This window comes from Zosterops lateralis, assembly GCF_965231275.1.
Source record: "Zosterops lateralis genome assembly, chromosome: 3".
In the NCBI taxonomy this organism is placed as follows: Eukaryota; Metazoa; Chordata; class Aves; order Passeriformes; family Zosteropidae; genus Zosterops; species Zosterops lateralis.
In genome coordinates, this window is record NC_139764.1 from 58,753,790 (window position 1) to 58,773,661 (window position 19,872).

Here is a 19,872-nt window from a genome sequence, read left to right on the forward strand (position 1 = left end):
ACGTCTAACAATTGTTTTTTTAAAGAAAAATGCACAAGGACAAACATTTCCACTGAAACCAATAGCTAAAAACACAACAGTGGTATTTTTTTGTTGTTCCATAACAAATAGTATTTACAATGACAACTAGTAATTACACTCAGTGCAATTAACCCACAGAGATACCCAAAAGGTTTACACGCACTTTGAGCTAAAGTCAAAAAGGAAATTTAAAAAGATAATTAAACAACACAGTTTAAGTGAATATAAGCTAGAATTATAGAAGCAGTGCCTGTTTAATTTCTCTACTGTTGTAATGTAAATATTGAAGCACTTAAAATTCACAGTTTCTTTAAGAAATTTCTGAGTTTTATTTTGATCACTTGTTAGAAAAAGTGATCTTGCAAAAAAAGCCAAACTCAATTTCGTCAGTTCTGTTATTTGTTATGCAAAGGTGAGATTCACAGAATCTTTGACAAAACTAGCAAGAAAAGCTTGACACTACAATCTCATAATTAGGCATTTACTGCAAAGGTAGGCAACCTGATTTCTAGCACTTGATCCCATGACTATGGATACAGTTAGCAGAGAGTAGAACATCTTGGCTTGAAGGGAGTCAGTGCTGTCATAACTCTTGATTGCTTTCTTTCTTTCTAGTTTCAAAATCTCACATTCTTGATTTCGTACGGTCCTACAAAAAGAGATATATAGTGTATTCATGAAGGCTAGACCACAGCCAATCAGCCAGGAAACTCACATGGGAACTGCAGGTCTGGATTCCCTTAGAAAGTGCGGCCTAGAATACAGATCTTCCATTTTAAGGATGGAAGCTGTATGTACTAAAATACCATACAAAGGGCTTTGTGCTGAATTGAATGTTATGATTAGCACATTCTTATCACGCATTTGACTTCAAATAGCATTCAACACATTTCATTTCTGTATAGACAGAGGCACTATTGTGCAAACACAGTTGAAAAACTGCAGATATCTAAGTAACTTGATGGATCCAAACCTAAGGATCTGTGAACTCTGAGATGCCCAGTTGACTAGCTGCACTTTGTTTGAGAGATCATTCACCCCCTACATTACACACAGGTTCTTTTGCCAGCTTGGATCTTGGTTTCTTTCCATTAACCTGGTATCAAAAACTGGTGAAGCAAGAAAAAGGCAAATTCAGCATTTTACTCTTAGAGATCTCCCAAAAGATTAAACAAAAACCATCAGTTCTGATTTTTTTTTATCTCATTTAAAAGAACATGCAGTCTAGAATACCTGAGGATAGCTGAGCTAGAAACCTATAGGAGGCGTCTGGCCAGGGAAGGGGTGAATCTCTGAGGAAGCTGCTGCTGATTAGAGAACAGTTCTGAGTGCCTGGACTGCAGAGTTCTGCTGGGAAAGGCAGAGAGGAACTCTGTAAGTCAGTGCTTCGGTGGCATTCAGACAGTGAAGCTGAGGAGGGGCTCACAGAGTAGCAGAATATTCTGAATTTGAGAATATTTGTTTTGGTATATGGTTTTAGACTCTTAAAAAATACTCATGAAGAGGCACATGTGCTTTGAAGTATTATCCCACGATCCTTTTTCTACAAGTTTTTAACTCTGAAAAAAAAAAATCTCACATGAACAGCTGGTGGTTGTTCTCACCAATTTTCAGGTGCTATCACAGTTTAGTCATTAACCAGGCACATGGAGAAGGGAGGGAATCTACCAGATCTAGTATCCTTTGCCTTTTTAGTCTCTGTTCCTGGCTGTTTTTCTCCCCTTAGATCAGATTGTTGAAGATGCTGACAAATTTTCATCTTCACTGGACAGGCAGGAGTATAGAGATCTGAACAATATAGCATTCAAAGAAAACAAGTTTGTAAGAACAAGCCAACTGATTTAGATATACTGATCATTATTTTTAGGTGTGTCAAATGTTTTCAGCCAAAACACTATTAGAAGCATGCCCACGACTACCAAATGGTTCCTACATTCTACCTTGGATTCTCACTTTCTCATGAGCAATCTGCACTTCAATAGATTTTTAATTCCCCTGCCCCCTATATCAAAGCATTGGTTTAAAAGAGTTACTTTAGCAAACATGAGATCTGTGAGTGCAAGTTCAGCACACACCAGGAAAAACACATACTTTGTTCAGAGCTTATGATATGCCATAAGTTATGAAAATGGCTAATATTAAGATTATAATTTTAAAAACAACATGAATTAAACATTCAAAAACCCTAGTAAATTAGGGCTGTAGGACTGACAAAAAGAAGTGTCAGTTAACCCTGCTAATCTCTTTATGAATACATCAAGCAAAAATACTAGTATACACTTAATTTACACTAAATACCTACATGCTAATTTCCTCTTCACTGGATAAATGCATCACTAACATGGTGACATGCAATGAGCCAGAGCGAACCATTGCTTTGGAAAGCCTTTGATCCTTTTGTATTATTGCATCTTGGACAGCCTGAATACTGCCAGTAATCTGGGAAGAAAGACACAGAAACAATAGTTAGCCACTACAACAATTACTGTATCTCATCATGCCAGTGAACAAGAAAACACACAAATGAAAAACAAACATTTGTGCAAAAACCATTCTAGCAGAAAAAAGTTTTATCCTCTGATAAAGCTGTGCTAATTGACCTGAGTGAACCCAAACTGGGTACAAAATGGAGTGATTAATAAATCATCACATCTTAACAGGAATTTCCTTCCATAAGTATCATAAATTCCTGAAGCAGATTAAGAGCATCCAGTTTTACACTGCCAGTAATACCAATAAAAACTTTCTTCAAGGAATTTATCTGCCCACTCTGCTAAACATCTATCTTGCTATGCAAAGGTAAGTGACTGGACAAAACTGATTTTTGCAGCACTGGGCACATACAAAACCAGAATATTCAGTAAATAATTTGTAGAGACATCTGATTTGCAATTCTGATTATATTGTCCAATAGACAGATATGCCTTTCAAATGTATCTAGACAAACTTCCTTGCAAAAGGTATAGATTTCTAACTTCAACAGTCTTGGTCTTTAAAAATACTGGAATTACATTTTTTAATTGAAAATTATTTATATGGTTATACACACTCTATAAATTGTATCCAAAATGTTTCCTGTGCTTGACATTATGTTAGTTGTATTGTAGTAATTTAAAAAACAAAACACCAAAAACCTGCAACAATTCTTCAGTATGTTAGTGAAAATTAAATCAAGTCCAATAAACCTGACTATCTGACAAAAGAAATTACTTCTTAAAGCACAGTGAGCAAAGACATTCCAGACGAATCATCTTTGGTGTGTAAAGTCTAAAAGAAGCATATCAAAAAGTACAATCTCACTTTTTTGCTGTTTACTTATTTGAAATTCAGTGGTGAATACTTCAGCAATGTACTCTACAGACATGACTTTTATAAGATAAGCACAAGTAGCTCTTAGGTATAAAAAAAGCATTGATATGTTTTCGTAGCTCTGTTAATCATAAGGAACACTTAAATTTCCTGGGGAAAAAAACCACGATCTAATGGGAGTGTTCAGGATTTTTCTGAGTGAATTTCTTAAGATGAGTTTTGCCATGCTGAAGTTTTACCTAATGAGCCATAGATATCTAGTGTCATATAAATATAACTAAATTATAACTCAAAGGAGCTGATGCTAGTGGGGGTAGGGAGGATGGAAGATAAAAGCTACTTGCCAAAATAGGGGATAGGGCATTTACAAAACCACAAGTGTCTTAAGTAGTGTAGGACATATGAAGAAATTTCCACCAATGTTTTATCATAAATCATGTTGTAATAAGACTATTTTCCTTTACATGTCAGAACTGATCTTATCCTGGATAAATATCAGTTTCATTGTCTCAGATACAGGAGGAATTTAATCCGTATTTAAGCAAAAAACTGGTAAATGTGATCCCAGCTAATTGCAATGTATTGACTGAGTAATTAAGTTTATAATCTAAAGCAAAAAAAAAGAGAAACAAAACTCAAAAATTAAATATGTGTCATACTAATTACAATTTTATTCAATTTTCAACTATTGCTTCTAAATTTAATTTGCACCTGTGAGCTGGCAAAGGAAAAAAATTTAAGTATACAAGCCCTTTAGAATATAGAAGACAGATATGGAACTGTGTTATCATGGGAGTAAAAACCATCCTAAGCTTTGAAAGAGATCAATATTACTCAGCATTTAGTTTAGCAGCCAATACACCACATCCCCTATAGTTCCCTTCAGTAGTTCTTCCACACAGGCATGTTCTTTCAAGTCTTGCTCTTCTGTGCAAGCACCAATGGCACAAAAACTGTAGGAAATTAATACCTCTGAGATGTCAATTTTTATGTCCAAAATTGGACAACAGGTTGAAAACCCAAAAAAACCCAATGGACAGGCTCATAGCTGTATAAACTCTATTAGGAAACCAAGCTAAAAATCTAACAAATAATATGGCTTTGGAACAAGATTAAGTCCAAAGACAGCCCATTAGCAGCTACAGACAACAGTTATTGCTAAATCCATCAAGAAAGTATGAAAAATCCTAGTTTTTGGATACAGGTAAAATAAAAAGAAGGCTGAACGCACCTTCTCTCTCTGGCTGAATGACAATGCTCTACAGAATCAACATTATTTGGAAAGAAAAAAAAAGTTTTCAAGTATATTTTTCTGGATTTCAGAAACTTGTTTTTCAGATGTTTTCCTTGAAGTTATGTGATCAAAGTATAACACAACAGCTGTTAAACAGGTGTGCCATTGCAATGCATATCACAATTTCAGATTTGTTCTGTTTTCTCCAATAAATCTAAGGTGCAATTAGCATCTGAGTGTACTATTCTAATTAAGCAAACTAGGACTCTTACAGTGCTATATAACTAGATATGACCCACTGCATAAATGGAAACATAAACTGGTATTTAAACTGTTATTTACATTACCTTACAAATTATTATTTTATATTTCAACTGCTATCATGCTATTTCTTTTTACTTGAAATGTTCTTATTTAAAAAACTTTTTGAAAGCAGATCTCACTTAACAATTCCTCCCTTTAAATTTTTTTAAAGAAAGTTCAAATAAAAGGCCTCAACTACTGATTTCAAGACCTCCTCTCCCATTATTTGAAATACATTATTCTGAAGAGTAATAGAATAACACAGTTTTGCTTATTGCAAGGATACTTCTAGTAAGTAAATGTAAAGCTTTAAAGATTTTAACAGATCAATAGTAATTATAGACAAGACTGAAGAACCCTGGAAGGCTAACCTACCAAATGATAGCACATAATGTAAGACATAACTTAAAAAAAACTCCCTAAACTCCCAAACAAATAGAGAAAGGTACAATGATCATAATCCATTATTTTTACACAACTAGCAATGCCAAGTTCAATATAAATTCAAAATTAATAGAACAACACTTTTCATTTCTGAAGATTCAAAACAATTAAAATGAAAACAAGGGAACTGTTCATTTTCTGAGAGGAACCAGTTGATTAAATGTTTCAGAAATATTTATTATTACAAAATGTCCTCTGTGTAAAGCTTAAATTACTACATAAAATACAAGTAAGTAGTACTAATGCTTAAAATACTTCATTGGAATAAAACCAGATCTTCAAAAAACCAAGGGTCTCTAATTACCGACTGAAATACTACCAGCAAGTACCAGATTCACTCTGGCTATGAAGAAACCAGGTGTCTAAATTTAGGCTGATATTGCCTGTAAAAATTCCAATGTGTATTTTCTACTTTCAGAAGAACTCTACCTCTAAGGCAAGTATAAACAAAACTTTCTAGCAAAGTCCTGGAATTCCCAAATGCTCTGAGATTTAATTTAAAAAGTTGTTTCTCTACCTCTGTAAAGTCATTATGACTAAATAATGACATATAAAAAAAACAAGCATACTTAAGACCTTTCCAAGCAACCCTTGGGCATTGTAACAGTTGTCAGCAGGAATTCTCAACTATCAGATTACATAATCTCTACATTACTCTTGCACTTGTTAAATCGTGGAATCTGTAAAAAACAGATCTGGAAGAAAAGATATTTTAGAATAAGATGTCACAAAAGATATCCTACAATATTTGTATCAGGCTATCCTGGATTTTATAACACCAGCCTTTAAAAACTCTTCTTCACATCTCATGTTTTGAAGAATCAAAGACTGCAGTGTCATTTTCAAACCTATTTTAGTCTCATTTCATATTTTCTTAATCTTCTTTTACTTTTTTAGAGAACTGATAATACGTATGTACGATGACTTAAAATTCATAGTTCCTGATATTAAAAACTCCCATGAACTAAATTTGCAAATGGTGTTAAACTGCTGGGTTCAACTTTTTGAATATGAGGCACCTAGTTTCCTTGTTTCAGACATGACAGATATCAAAGATGTACCATGTAAGAAATCATTTTCACTCACTGTCTAAATAAGACAACTCATGTAACTGCAAAACATACATTTTCTTGAACAGCTCTTTGCATTTCCTGAATCCATGTGAACAACATCTCAAAAAAAAAAAACCAGTTGTTTGAACTTTAAATAAGATTAACCATTTTACTGGAAAATGCTAAACTACAGACTGCCAAGTTAAAACAGTAACAGATCCAAACATAAATTTGTAACTACAAAGAAATCTAAAAATATTGCTAGAGTTTTTCTTATTAAATTAAATAGAAATGTCTCTCTTCCTTATTCTAGGTGAACAACAAAATAGGCAATACTGTAACACTACAGAGGGGAAATTTCAGCCAGCTTCAGCAAAATCCATAAGACTGATAAACTGAATAAAAGTGTAAGTATTTTTCCTCCAGTCTCTTTTAGAAAAGCAATTTTATTCACAAAAAATGTTACAGAACATAGCATTACTCATTGAATAGACTGCTAATGTTTCTTTAAAAATACCTGAAAAAAATTTGTTTTGCACAATATCAAACACTGTTCTTCTTATAAACACATGCAGCTGTTGAAGTAATTCTGGTTATACCAAATTAGTATAATAAAGAATATCACCTTTGGATTAGTAATTGGAAGAGAAATGAAATAATTTGGCTGATATTGTTTATTCTTTTTCTTCTGTCTCTCAATGCCTTCTTCAATTTCCCTTCCAGTGGTCCGCTTTCTTTTCTTCTTAATACTTAGTTCAGAAGTTGCACACACTGAAGAGAAAAAAAAAGTTACTTTCAGCACATAGACGTTTAAAGAAAGATACTCTTCATATCACACCAACAGGAGCTGGACTTCAGTCAACTGACTGGAGCATGTCTTCCCATTCACCTGCTCTGCTCATGCTCTGAACTGTCTGACTGGGATCCAACTCTGACCTGAATTAATGTAGCCATACAAGTGAACTACCACACCTGAACTAACAGCCTGTACCTCTAAGCAAGGTTTATAAGCTGCTAACACAGGCAGACACACGGCTTCCAAAGCACTGAGCCTCCCTAAGCCAACATATGCAGCAGGACAAGAAATTGTCCACACCTGAACACGGATATGACTCCAGAGCAGAAGCGCCAATACTGAATTTTAAAAATCCCCTGCATTCTGCGTTTTGAAATATAAAACATAGTGATACATAGGATTATTAAAGCAAAAAGTTGTACTAAACTAAGACTGACCAACCTATAGCACAGGAACCAAATCCAGCCCACAAGAAAATATCATCCCAGCCAGATCTGCCCTCTACCTCCTCCTTTCCCAGAGACACTTTCTGATATAGTGAAAGAACTGTGTCTGTCCTCGGTTCTTCCTTTGCACATAATTGTTTTTATCTTTACAGAGCCTCTCCCACCACATGGCCTGATACCTACCCATAAGCTGACCAGGCTGCAGACATCCACTGTCCATTCAGAAGTGTACTTCCAGCCCCATGCTGGGAATACATATATTGGAAGACAGCTCACAAAATCCATCATCTGAGAAGCTCACATACAGTAATGTGAATTGACATATGAAATGTCTTTATTCTGTGACTCATTGCTCCACAGGATAACAAAAGGGTGAATTCTTAATATGCTCAAGGACTGAATACTAATAAGAGAGGCTCTGGACTGTAACCTGTTTGCAGAGAGACTGTTCCATGTGCATGGTCCATGCCAACAGGTAGGACCAAGAAAGAACTGAGTGCATGATGTGTCTATGCTTTCACATTACTTCTGTTTACTTACTAGTACATTCATCTTCAATATCTGTGTCCACAAATGGCATTTCTGCCATTAGATAGTCTATTGAATCAGCAGCACATGGTTCTTCTCTCTGCTGTGCTTTTTCCTTTTTCTCTTTAAAGATTTTCTTTTGCTGTATATTCTCCAGCCCATCTGTAATATATTTAAAATGACATGCTGGGTTTTAGTTTTTGATATAAACAGCTAAGAGACATTATACATAAGCAACATACCAAGTAAACATTTCATTAATTATCAGCAAATAAATACTGACATATCGACCCGCAAGGATCTTGTTCTTTTTCTTTGTCAACAAATCAGTAAAAATACCTTAACATTTTATGTGAAATAGCAAAAAAAGAGAGTTCTGCTTTCTACATTTTAATAACCTATGGTCTTGTTTGGCTCCAAGTAAATAAAATTACTGCAAAAAAAAAAAAAACAAAAAAAACAAAAACAAAACAAAAAAAACCCTACAAAAACAACAACAACAACAAAAAAAACCCTTATAACTGAGCATAAAAATTAAAACCCTTCAGACATCACATAAAAGTTCATTTTGGCTAACAGTAATGGCTTATGAAATTTAATGCAGACAAACACTGGCAAATTAATTCCACTGTAAACACACTGAAAATGAGGCATGAAGAAGCAGAAAGGGAATCCTATCATTCCGCATAAAACAAAGGGTTCTCAGCTGACTCTATCATTCAGGAATGAGATGATTATTCCTACATCTCCCACTCAGTATAGCATGTTTTAGACAGCAATGATCTGAATTTCTCATTCTAAAAACTGACATTTAGTATTTAAGCTAAAGAAGGAAATCAATGTAAATGAAAATACATCTTGCATGTACAAACATATACATGAAGCTGTAGCTCAGAATAATACCACAACCACAGAATATGTTGAGTTAGACAGGACAAAATAATGTCACAACAAGTTTTTTAAAAAGTTTTTTTCCCCAAGAGTACTAACTGAGCATGAGTCATTTTCTTTTGTCTACTTCACACTTCTGCATTGATAAACTCTAATATTGGCATATTAAGTTATACCTTAAAAAAAGAACAAGCAAAATCTTCTCTAGCAGCAAACAGTGGGCACCCAGCAATACTCTTTTGGGACAACTCCACAATGGGATTACTGTAGTGGAAGGAGCCGTATGTTAGAATTGCAGTTTATCCCAGGACAGCTCATTACTACAGACAACACACTTTCAAAGCTCCTCTCATGACCAGTGCAGATGGCCCAAATCTGGCCTGAGAGGAAAATTCAGCAGCAGAAGTGAACACTATGTTCTTGAGGCACGCAAGGCTACGTATAAAATCGATATTGCAGACCCAGTGTTGGTGATTATCACCCTGTGGAATGCTTCTTACACATATCACTTTATGCTAGGGAAGATAAATAAAAGAACAACCTGATTAAATGCTAATTTGCTTCAGGCTAAAGTAGGGAGGCATAAATCACTCTGTGGTTTTAGTCTGACACCTAACTTTATCCCCACCAGGCTATTCAAAGGAAACAAAGTATTTGATTTGTTACTCGTTCCTTCTGCAGACACTAAAGAATTATGCGTAACAAACGGATATTAAAGCAATAATAAAATTATTACTGAACGTTTAGATTAAAGCTCACATAAAACAGATTGTTTCTGGTATCCAGGAGAAAACAACCCCGGATCCAAAGAGATCTCAAAGTGAAGGACAAGACAGAGGTCCACAAAACTGACCAACAAGTAGGTCAGGCTGGGGCAGAAAACCTCAAAATTCACCAGTGCAGTAACATCATCAGCTGGGAGCAAAAAATGTTTGTTAAGGTAGCATCAGCTACAGAATAAGGACTCACATAACTCTGAGGGTTGTATATTGCAGATTACAGGTTTCCTTTGCTCTGTCTGCTCAAAAAGTAACATACTTGTGTCAGTTTGCAAAATGCTCCCTGTTCACAATAGTAAAGGCACAGCTAAAGTAATTAACAACACACCTTCAGTAAACTGGACTAAGAAGGCACTGTATCAAAATTCCACAGGTTGTGCCTCTACCAAAAAAGCCCCAACTCCCTCGCTTTTTTGGAAATACTAAAGAAATCAGCAACAAAATTGAAGAGTTGCATTCTAGTCACTAAAACAACCTGAAAACAAGATTTTTCAAAACTCTTGACATAATGCTGATAATCTGAAACCTAGAGTACAAAACCAGCTTCCATAGGAACTCCTTGACCATCGAGCTGTTACAGGATAAGCTCTTTTTTCTTAATTGCATGCTTAATTATATTTGCCTGAATTTCATATATGAGTAGGTGTATCCATTATTTCTTCATTTGTATTTAAGTGACTGCTGATCTTCACCAGGTACAGAGACACCCCACTGCCTCTTCTTCCTCACCTGTCCCCTCTGGAGAGCCTGTAGCCACCTACTGCAGCCCTCCAGTCATGACAGTCACCCCTCACCTTTCCCTGATGGCGACAATGTCACGGCTTTCCTGCCGTGATGGCCTCCAGATCCTCCTGTTTGCTGCCCACACTGCGGGCACTGGTGTAGATGCACTTCAGCTGGGCTGCCAATTTCACCCCATAACTCTGGCATGCAGGCCCTAGGCTCGTCCCTAGTGAGCCTGGTCTCACCCCCTTCCCCCTTCAAACCTTCTCAGTCAGCCCTGCCAACTCATTCTCTAGAATAGCCCCTGTCAGACAGGTGAACACCATCTGCAGGCCTGGTGCTGCATAAATCTCCTCATGATCAAAAAGCCCCAAATTCTATCAACGCCACCATCTTTAAGCCAATGGTTAGTAATTACATGGGTTTTCCTGTTCCTTCTGGCATTCATCCCTGATACCAAAGGAATCAAGGAAGACATCACCTATGCTCCTGTCCCTTCAAAAAGACTACCCAGTGTCTAGAAGCTGTTTGATTTCCCTGGTGCTTCTCTCATCAACCTCGACAGCTAGCAGTGGGTACTAACCAGTGAGCAGAATTAGCTGAGGGAATTTCTTAATAATAATACCCCTTACATGGGCCACAGGAAGTCATCAGACTTTCCTGTGGAATGGGTTCAACCAGCACAGAGGGCCCTCAGTTCCCCCCAGATGCAAGTCACCCACTGCAATTACCCTTCTTTTTTTCTTAATACTTGTGATCCGCCTGGCTGACTGCATTGGCCTGGACGACCCTGAGATAAACCTTCTTCTCCACTGTTGTCTGCCTGAACCTCAAGATCCAGGGCCTTCTATCTATCCCATAAGGGCCCCTGCGGAGGCAGGGTATGCCAGGAGGGGATTCTTCTACCTCTCTGAGCAGGGACCTTTCTCCATTCCGCCCCTTCTGCCTGATGGCAAGAGGGCTGAGGCTCTTTGACTCTTGCTGAGCTTTCTATTCCTATTTTTAATAACAAATGAAGCCTTCAGACACAGTTTAACTGAGAGCTCCTGTAGATGGTCAGTGTGGACGCATTTTGAACCTCCCGTGCTGGCACTACTGTTTACATAGAAAAGAAACTACTACTACTAATAATAATCATCATCATAACAATAAAATTTCTTGTGGAAAAAAAGGATGGAGTTAGTATTCAGCCAGGTCAGATACACAGTTAGGGAACTAAAAAGAAAAGGAGTAGTAGTAAACTTAGGGGGAAAAAGGCAGATTTAGTGTTCAGTCAGGTCGGATGCACACACCGTCGGCAAGCCCAGGGACCGAGCGGGGCAGGCAGGGAAGCGCCGGAGCCCCATCAACAAGGGCCCACAACTCAGTTGGAAAGTTTCCCCCGCACGCCGCAGCCCGGGGGGAGGCGGTGCGGGGCCTCGCCAGGGCCTGCCCTCTGCCCTCCGCCCCCGCCCCGCACCGCTGCCCGCCGCCTCTCACCGAGCTCCGGGGCCGCGCTCCGGCCATCGCCCCCCGCCCGTTCCGGCACCTCCGCCGGCCGCAGCGCCATGGGCACGGCCCGCCGGGCGAACAGGGCCCGGGCCGCCGCCGGGCACAGCGCGGGGAGGAGCCGCCGCAGCAGCGGCCGCATGCCCGACCGGGGCGAGCAGCGCTGCCCGCCGGAAAGCCGCGGGGCCCGAGCGGGTCTGGCGGAGCCGCCGCGCCCCTCGGGGAAGCCGCGGGGGAACGGGGCCGTGCGGCCGCGGAACTACAGCTCCCGGCACGCTCCGCGGCCAGCATGGCGGGAGGCGGGCCTGCCCCTCGGCTGCCCCGGCCTGCGCTCCCCCACAGCCGGCGGCTCGGCCCGGAGCCGGAGATCCGCGATCCCAGCCCAGCTTGCCCTCGGTATCCTAGTGAGAAGGGGCTCCTCCAGCGCTCGCCCCAGTGGCGTGTCTCAAAATAGCCTAGGCTGTAGCGTAGGGCGGCAAAGCGATAATTAACAGTAACTTAGCAGCGGTCTTGGGAGAGTATTATAATTAATACAGACAGCCTTGCTCGGAGTGTGCTCTGCTTTACCCAGCCCCGGGCACTCTGACCGCTGGCACAGGGCTCTGCTCTGGCCACCCAGCCTTGTGGTGGGAATGGCCTCAAGGGTGGTAAATTACAGAAAGAATAGAAATTTTGAGTTTCCTTGAAGTTACCGAGTAGAGGTTAAAACTGACTGGCAAAGAAGATAAAAGGATGTAAAAGTGCGCAGGCAGGATTATTAGAGTGTCTGGAACTAGTGGAGAAACAGAATGAAAGGGCAGTGTATGGGAGAGGCTGCTTGGCTGAGGGAGGGAAGGGGAGACGGTCTTTTCCTGCTTAAATAAAGACCTGGTGCCTCTTGGAAGCCAAATCCTGTCAGGGCTTTCGATGGGAGAAGCCAAGCTAAATGCTCATTTCATTGTTAAATACAGTAGGGATGGTGTCCCCACTCATCAATAGAGGGGAGATGTTAGTTGTAAATTCTCATCAGGCTGAACTCTTGCGTTTTTAACTTAGGCAGCCAGCCCGCTGTTGAGCCTCGAGTTGTTGGCTCAAATTCTTACAATACATAAGTGTGGTGACTAACAGGTCCTTAGTTTTATATCACATACACATCATTACGTTCTCAACTTGCAAAACTAACTACTCAAAAGGTGCTGGCCCGGAAACCACAACACGCTTCCACAAGCTCCCTACACCCACAAAAAAGTGCAGCATGGGAGGTAGAATATGACAGCTGTGTTTTGCCCAGACAAAGCAAGCAGAGAGAGAAAGAAAGAAAGAAAAGAGAGAGTACAAAGAATATCACCAGTCCTCGGATCCTGCATTGGTCCTACGTTGGAGGGTCCGGAGCTGGGGTCGTGAGAAAGAAAGTGAAAGAGAATGTGAGAGGGCCTGACCCGCTTGCTTTTATAGATAACCTGGTGCAAGCCTCTTACATAAACCAGATCTTTTGCCCTGTTTTGTTCACACATGCACAGCCAGCCCTTGGAGCCCTCCCACAGGAGGTGAGTGGGGACAGGGGCACTGGGCACAAATGTCAAGGTGAAGCAGGAGCTGGGTCAGAGCAGTGCTACCCTACCTCTACATCTTTAGATTGTGCCTTTACTATTGTAACAGTCACAATGTTTGAGACAAAAAAGTGCTTATGTCTGGTTCTCCACAGATGGCAAAAGCAAATAAATAAAATAAGATGGTTGGAGAAACAGCATGGCTACTGGAGGTTAGAAGCTGGCTGAAAGAAGAGTGAAAAATGAGGCTGATTCCTGTGTTTGTTACCTCTTTTTACTATTATTTTGATCCATTTTTGAGCTGTTTGCCATTCACATAGAATTTTTATTTGATTTGCATAATTCTGTAGAGGCCAAAAGTTGGATGTGGTGCAGAAGTCCAAGTTCTGTGGGATCCCAGAGGAGCTTTAGGGTGAGGCTGCTGGCAGTTTTTATTCACATTTCATTTGAATATCAGCTATCATTAGGAGACTAAATGCATAAGTGGTCACGTTTTCCTAGCCTGTTTCCATTGTCGAGTACAGTACTTCCATAATACTTTGATTCTAGAGAGTTACAGATGAAATACTGGAAGAAAATATTTTTGAAATTAAGTATCTTTTTATAAATACAAATTTAAAAGCAATTTGGATCTGAAACTGCTCCAAATCAATTCATTAATTTTTTTGCAGAAATCTTCAGTGAAAAGACATTAGGAAAAACCACTTCTGTTTGTAAAATTGACAGGGGTGTCCAATGCAATGTTTAAATTAAGATAGCATTTAATAGTACTCTTAACAAATGAAAATGCAGTGCATTTTTATGGAGCTAAAATTGTCTGTAACCAGCACCCACAAGCCTGGCAATAAGATTGTGCCTGTAGATGTATTCTTTGGTCACACAAACCTGCCTGAATATACTATCTCCAGAATGAGAGGAAGTGAGAAATGAACAGTACCTTAGCTAGAGCTGGTGGCAGTTCCCATGAATTGTCCCTACAAGTCACAGAAGTGGTGTTGGAGGGAGATGTTCGATAGAGGACTAGAAAGATGGAATAACAAGTTGTGATTTTTCTACCTGCCCAAATACTGCACAAGTTTCACAGAGGCCACTGACCTGGTGCCTGGCAGAAACTGCTTTTCATTACTGCTTAGGTTTGGGCTAAAGCCAGCATTTTATCAATTTTCTGTGGCCTTGCCTTTATTAAAGAAAGTTTCTGATTAACCTCTCAGCAGTACAGTTGTCCCTTCAAAGGAAAAAAAAATCACATTATGACAGCTGAGTGACGCTAGCAGAAAGAGGAAGCAGGGTCAGCTCTGTGGCTGTATTTGCTTACATAACTACAGTGCCAATGCCTGTTAGCCTCTCACCTACCTTTCCTTCTCTTAATCCACCCACTGATTTCAGGCAAATTCTGTAGAGCGCTAGAGAATTCAGAGGTATGATATTCCCACACCTTTCCTGAAAGTGGGTGATTTGGGAGAAAAGCAAAAAGCAAAACCCATTGTGTTTTTGTTTTTGTTTTGTTTTTTTTTGTTTTTTTTTTTCTTCTTTCCCCAAATGAGGGAAAGAAGAAACAATGCTGCGTGTCTGTTTTTCCAAGAATGGCTGTCCATGAGTATTGGCCAGCTCATTGCACTACACGTCACAGCACATGTTATCAATACATAGTATGTCTTATCTTAGTCAAGCAAGAGATGTGGGGGAGCCATGAGCTGTGAGTGTTTGGGACATGACTCACTGAGGGAAGTTAGGTAGTGAAAAGGCAGGAACGGGATGTGTTACAGAGAGCCTAGAGGAGACATTGGGATATTGTGTAGTACATGGGAGGGAGTTGAAGGTATTGTAATGAGGGGGCATGGAAGCAGTAGGGGAAGCTTGGGTTGTTGTGATAAGAAGGGAGGACATAACTGATACAACATAAGTCTTTATTACTGTCGCTGCTGATGCAGCATCTTGTTTTCTGACAAGCAAAGAATAACAGACGGTGATCTGATAGTAATAAGAGATTTTCCAGAGAAACAAAAGTTTGAGCTGCAGTGCTACAGGTAATGGAAAATGAGAGGTAGAGGAGAGCCTAGCATAAGGTAATTTAATGCAAAGGTCAAAAAACAAGTAGTCTGGAGTCTCTACAATAACAGGTATAAAAGGAAGAAGTGCATGAAGATGTTATCTGTAGTTAATAAATAGAAACTGCATTTTATTGACATTTGACATGAAAAAATAATATAGAGAGGTATTTTCATCATCTATTGATCACAGGCAGTTCATTTACATTTCAGGACGAGGGAACAGAACAGTAGAAAGCAGCTGAAAAATTACCGAATTACCCAGAGCAGCAGTTCTTCACTCGCTACCCTCTGGATAGTGACCTGTTGTGAGGGACTTGGGCTAAAGATCAGCATAGACAAACAAATGCTGTTAATGTCAACATAGTATTTCAGACACTTCCAGGTTCCTCCAGGATTTTTAAGGAACTGTATCTGTTGGATGGAGAGAGGATTCACCTAAAAAAGTGGGGTGACAATGCCTTTGCCAACTGGCTTGTCACTCTCATAAGGATGTCTTTAAACTAGGTTGTTGAAGGATGGAGAAGCAGTCCCATCAGACCTAAGCTGGAAAAGAACTGGAAGAGATAAAAGCTGGTGTATTGACAGAGAGTCAGTGGTAGATAATGGGAAAACACATGCAGGATAGTGTGATGGCAGAGATTGCCTGGCATTTAGGGAGACCTCAATAGGCTGGAAAAGTGGAACAGCAGATGCTTGCTACATGAAATTCAAGCAAAGACAATTGTAAAACCTTGCATCTGGGACCTGATGAGTTTTAGCAAAAATGGCTAGATGCGCATCTGCACTAACTTAATGGTCCATGACATATTTTACCAACTTGGACTCTTCACTGAGTGTTATTGTTAGGTGTAATCTCTAGTCTGAACTCCTACAGTCTTTGCTCCCTGAATATAGCATTTATTAAAGCTAATTTACTGCTTTACCCATTCGCCCTACAAATTGTATCTCACTGGCTAGTTTTAATATTTCCTCTTAAATACTTCAAGCAGCAGACATAGAATATACTTTCCTAATCTATGTTTTTCCTGATCTAATCTCTTTCACTTTTCAGCACAGAAAATCCACCATAAATCATCTCGGTAAATCCTTATTCTGCAGCTGAGTTACATCATCCTTTTCTAGTCAACAAAACCAGTCTTCCCTGTGTTGCTCCATGTCAGCTTAAAAGAAGCTATTAATTTTTTTAATTTGGTCTCAGAAGCACAAATTCCATTGCTGTGATGTACATTACTGCATTTTCCAAAATGTAAGGTAATTAGAATACAAATAATAGAATGGAATATCTCTAGTAGTTCGTATTTTGTAATTTGAGTAGATAACTTTCTTTTAACTAAATATTTATATACATGCAAGCTAAACTATAAAATAGAAAATAACTCTAAGTGATTTTGATTACCACAATCTTGTTTCTCTGATTCTTGACAAGTATGATGCAGATTTAGGCAAAAAGTTGCCTGTCCTGGAAACATTAAGTATGCCAGTCCGCAAGGTGAAGACAACATTATGTTTGATAGGAAACCTTCACACACCTGCAATATGAGAGACTGTATGCTGAAATAAAAGCAGATTTCACTTTTTGGAACTTTACTAAACCCACTTCACTTTTTAGTTCTAGAGGTCAGGTTAGGTTTGATCTGGAATATCCAGTTTCCTGGAGCTGTTCTTTCTTCGTGACTGAAAAAGAGGTTTTAAAAAAGCATGTGCAGGGGAAAAGTGAATGGAAAGTGTTTAAGTAAGAGAAGACACTGCCTGCAATTAAAAAGTTTGAGTGAATACGACCAACTACATGTGGAAGTCATGCAGCTGAGGCACTAACTAGATTCTGCATTCCTTGAGCAAAAGACACTTTACTGGGAGTCTTAAGCAAGTAAAGAATGCAGTTTTGAATCCAGAATTCATATTATTCCAGATGTGGGTGGGGGAAATACGTATTTACTTACTAAACTGAAAAATCTTGATTCTACGCTGCCAGTATGTTCTTTCTCCTCTCTCCTCTTGTTATTCTGTGTGTTTCTCCCTTCAGCCACGAGCTTGTTTTTTAGCTCTGGCTTCCTACCTCCTCAAGCTTCACGTATTGCACAGACACACTGCGTTTGTCACCTCTATGCAGGCTTTGTGTGTGGCCCTCTATCTATTTCGTTCTTTTATCCATGGATTTTCTGTCAAGTTAGGATGCCTGTGGAATAGAGACAGTATCTTTCCTGCATGAAGCAGTATCTTTCCTGCATGTTTGCAGAGCCCATTGTCCAATTAAGAAAAAAAAAAAAAATCCATGCTCCTTATTGCCAGAAGGTGGTAGAATTCTTCCTGAAGTTCAGCTCATCATTCTTCTCTCTTCATGCATTTCTGGTGTGTAACTGCTGTTTTTCCTAAGAGGAGCCCAAACTTTAATTCACAATCACTACCAGATCTTCTGACAGTTGCTCATTTAGCCTAAGGTGTGAACGTACGTGCTTTGGGACTCTTCACCAATCAATAAAAACAGAGGCTTATGTGAACTGTAATTTGTATAATAAGTAAACAGTTGTTCTAGAGATGCTCTACTCCCTCCATGAACAACCAGGATTGTGTCTTGCTTAGACACAACCTCTAGTCTGCATGTTGGTTAGAAGGCTGAAGTTGGGTGAAATGGATCAAGGCTCTAATTTTGTTGTCACCTGGTTTAGAATTAGGAAAAAACTTTGTGTTTTAGGCCAATACTTGCTCTGTCAAAGCCTTTTGAAACCCAGACAATTAAATTCAACATCTGCTCTCTAACTGGAAACGCTTGAGTCGAAACAGCCTTTCTTGATTGTTATACTAACTCTCACCACAATGGAGGAATCTGCTGATGGCTATGGCTAATGCTCGAGTGCTCAGAAAACTTCACGCAGGGTAGGTTTTGTGATCCTGCCAAGTTAGAGCCTACCTAGGAAGAAATAATTAAACTTTTGTTTTATGTTTCACATTAATTTTGAAATTGATTTACCCCTGGTGTTGCTGCGTGTAACCGTGAAAAAAAATCCCACCTACCTCTCACATCAGCAGTCTCTTAAGATGTCTGTTTATGTTTAACCTAAAGTCTAAAACAAAAACCAGTGATGCTCAAAATACCTTTCCTACGAGATATTCAGAGAAACAGTAACTTATTGTTTGAAGAAGAAAAGTGCCCCTGACCTCAACAGAAACAAGAGATCTCACTTCTAACATTGGTTTAGCTACCACTCACACTTGGAGCAATGTGATGTGGCATCCAGTTTCTGTCACTGAAATCTCTTAAGAGTTATTGGATCCATCTGTATGTATGGCTCAGGAAGTTATAGAGAGTGATAAGGTCACCTCTTTGGTGATGGTGGAGTTTCCTGATCCTCTTCTTGAGGCTCAAGGTTTTAATTTATAAAATCACAAGGATTAACCAGTTCAAAGCCCCCTTGTTTAGCATCATGATTTTAACCTAGCTCAAAGACATTAACTTGTGTCTGCATAAAAAAAAAACCAAATACAATTAAAGAAAAACACATTCTGACTAATGGGGAAAGAGACATGTTTTAATTCTCCAGCTTAGCACACTGCTATTTCTTCAATAGATTATATCATACAGTTATTATTCAATACTGCAGACTTTTGTTCAGTCACTTTCAATTCATATTCATACTCTGGCACTGGATGAGCTGCAATAACTGAAAGGGAGGAAAACATTTGCATTTCCAGTAGTACATCTAACTTTCAGTCCAGGTTAGAACAATGTTTTAAGCAGCCCTATTGAAAGAACCATGTTTGGGTCATTTTGTCAGGCATCCAGTCTATCTCCATAGTCCAACATGTGACCATTATCATGTGTCCATGATAGTGGACTGACAGCTGTTTAATATAGCTAGTATAAAGTGAGGAGATGGAGGGGAAAAACATCTTCCCGGGGCTCCAGAAGAACTGTAGTTCATTTGGTCTGATCAAAACATCTATTTGGTCTTACCACAAGAACTTGTACCCATGTAGGGAACTTGAACCCATGGTGTTATTTTTATTCACTTTCTGGATGGTTTTCATTTTAAGAGATCTGCACTTGCTTATATGTAAGACAATCAGTCTACAGCTTAAAAGTCATGAAAGCTTACACATGCTTTGAAACACTGAAAGGAAGGAGCTCAGGCACACATTAAAATGCACTCCTATCAAAAACTCTATTTTTGGTGGGCACCCAGGCAATCAGTGAATTCTTTCAACACATAACTCACAGGCAGTTCAAAATACTTAGTATGAGATATATTAAGTTTTGACCAAATGCTATAACCCTCCATA

General features: G+C 39.2%; 1 protein-coding gene across 4 annotated transcripts in view; it reads right to left on the reverse strand.

Moving 5' to 3' along the window:
• Positions 1–13,424, reverse strand: part of AKAP7 (A-kinase anchoring protein 7) — a gene marked incomplete at its 5' end in the record, with an annotated part of 82,250 nt that extends 68,826 nt beyond the window's left edge. For 2 of the 4 annotated variants that reach the window (XR_014589680.1, XM_083858020.1), the window contains 4 exons: positions 2,324–2,460; positions 6,989–7,134; positions 8,146–8,295; positions 12,006–12,156. Coding sequence is in view for 3 of the 4 variants with exons in the window: in XM_083858020.1 (XP_083714146.1) it covers positions 2,324–2,460; positions 6,989–7,134; positions 8,146–8,295; positions 12,006–12,156 (584 nt within the window). Of the gene's footprint in view, positions 1–2,323; positions 2,461–6,988; positions 7,135–8,145; positions 8,296–12,005; positions 12,157–13,341 lie in introns of those variants that run through there. The other 2 variants (XM_083858022.1, XM_083858021.1) reach the window with 1 other exon arrangement.
• Between the last annotated feature and the right edge of the window lie 6,448 nt (positions 13,425–19,872).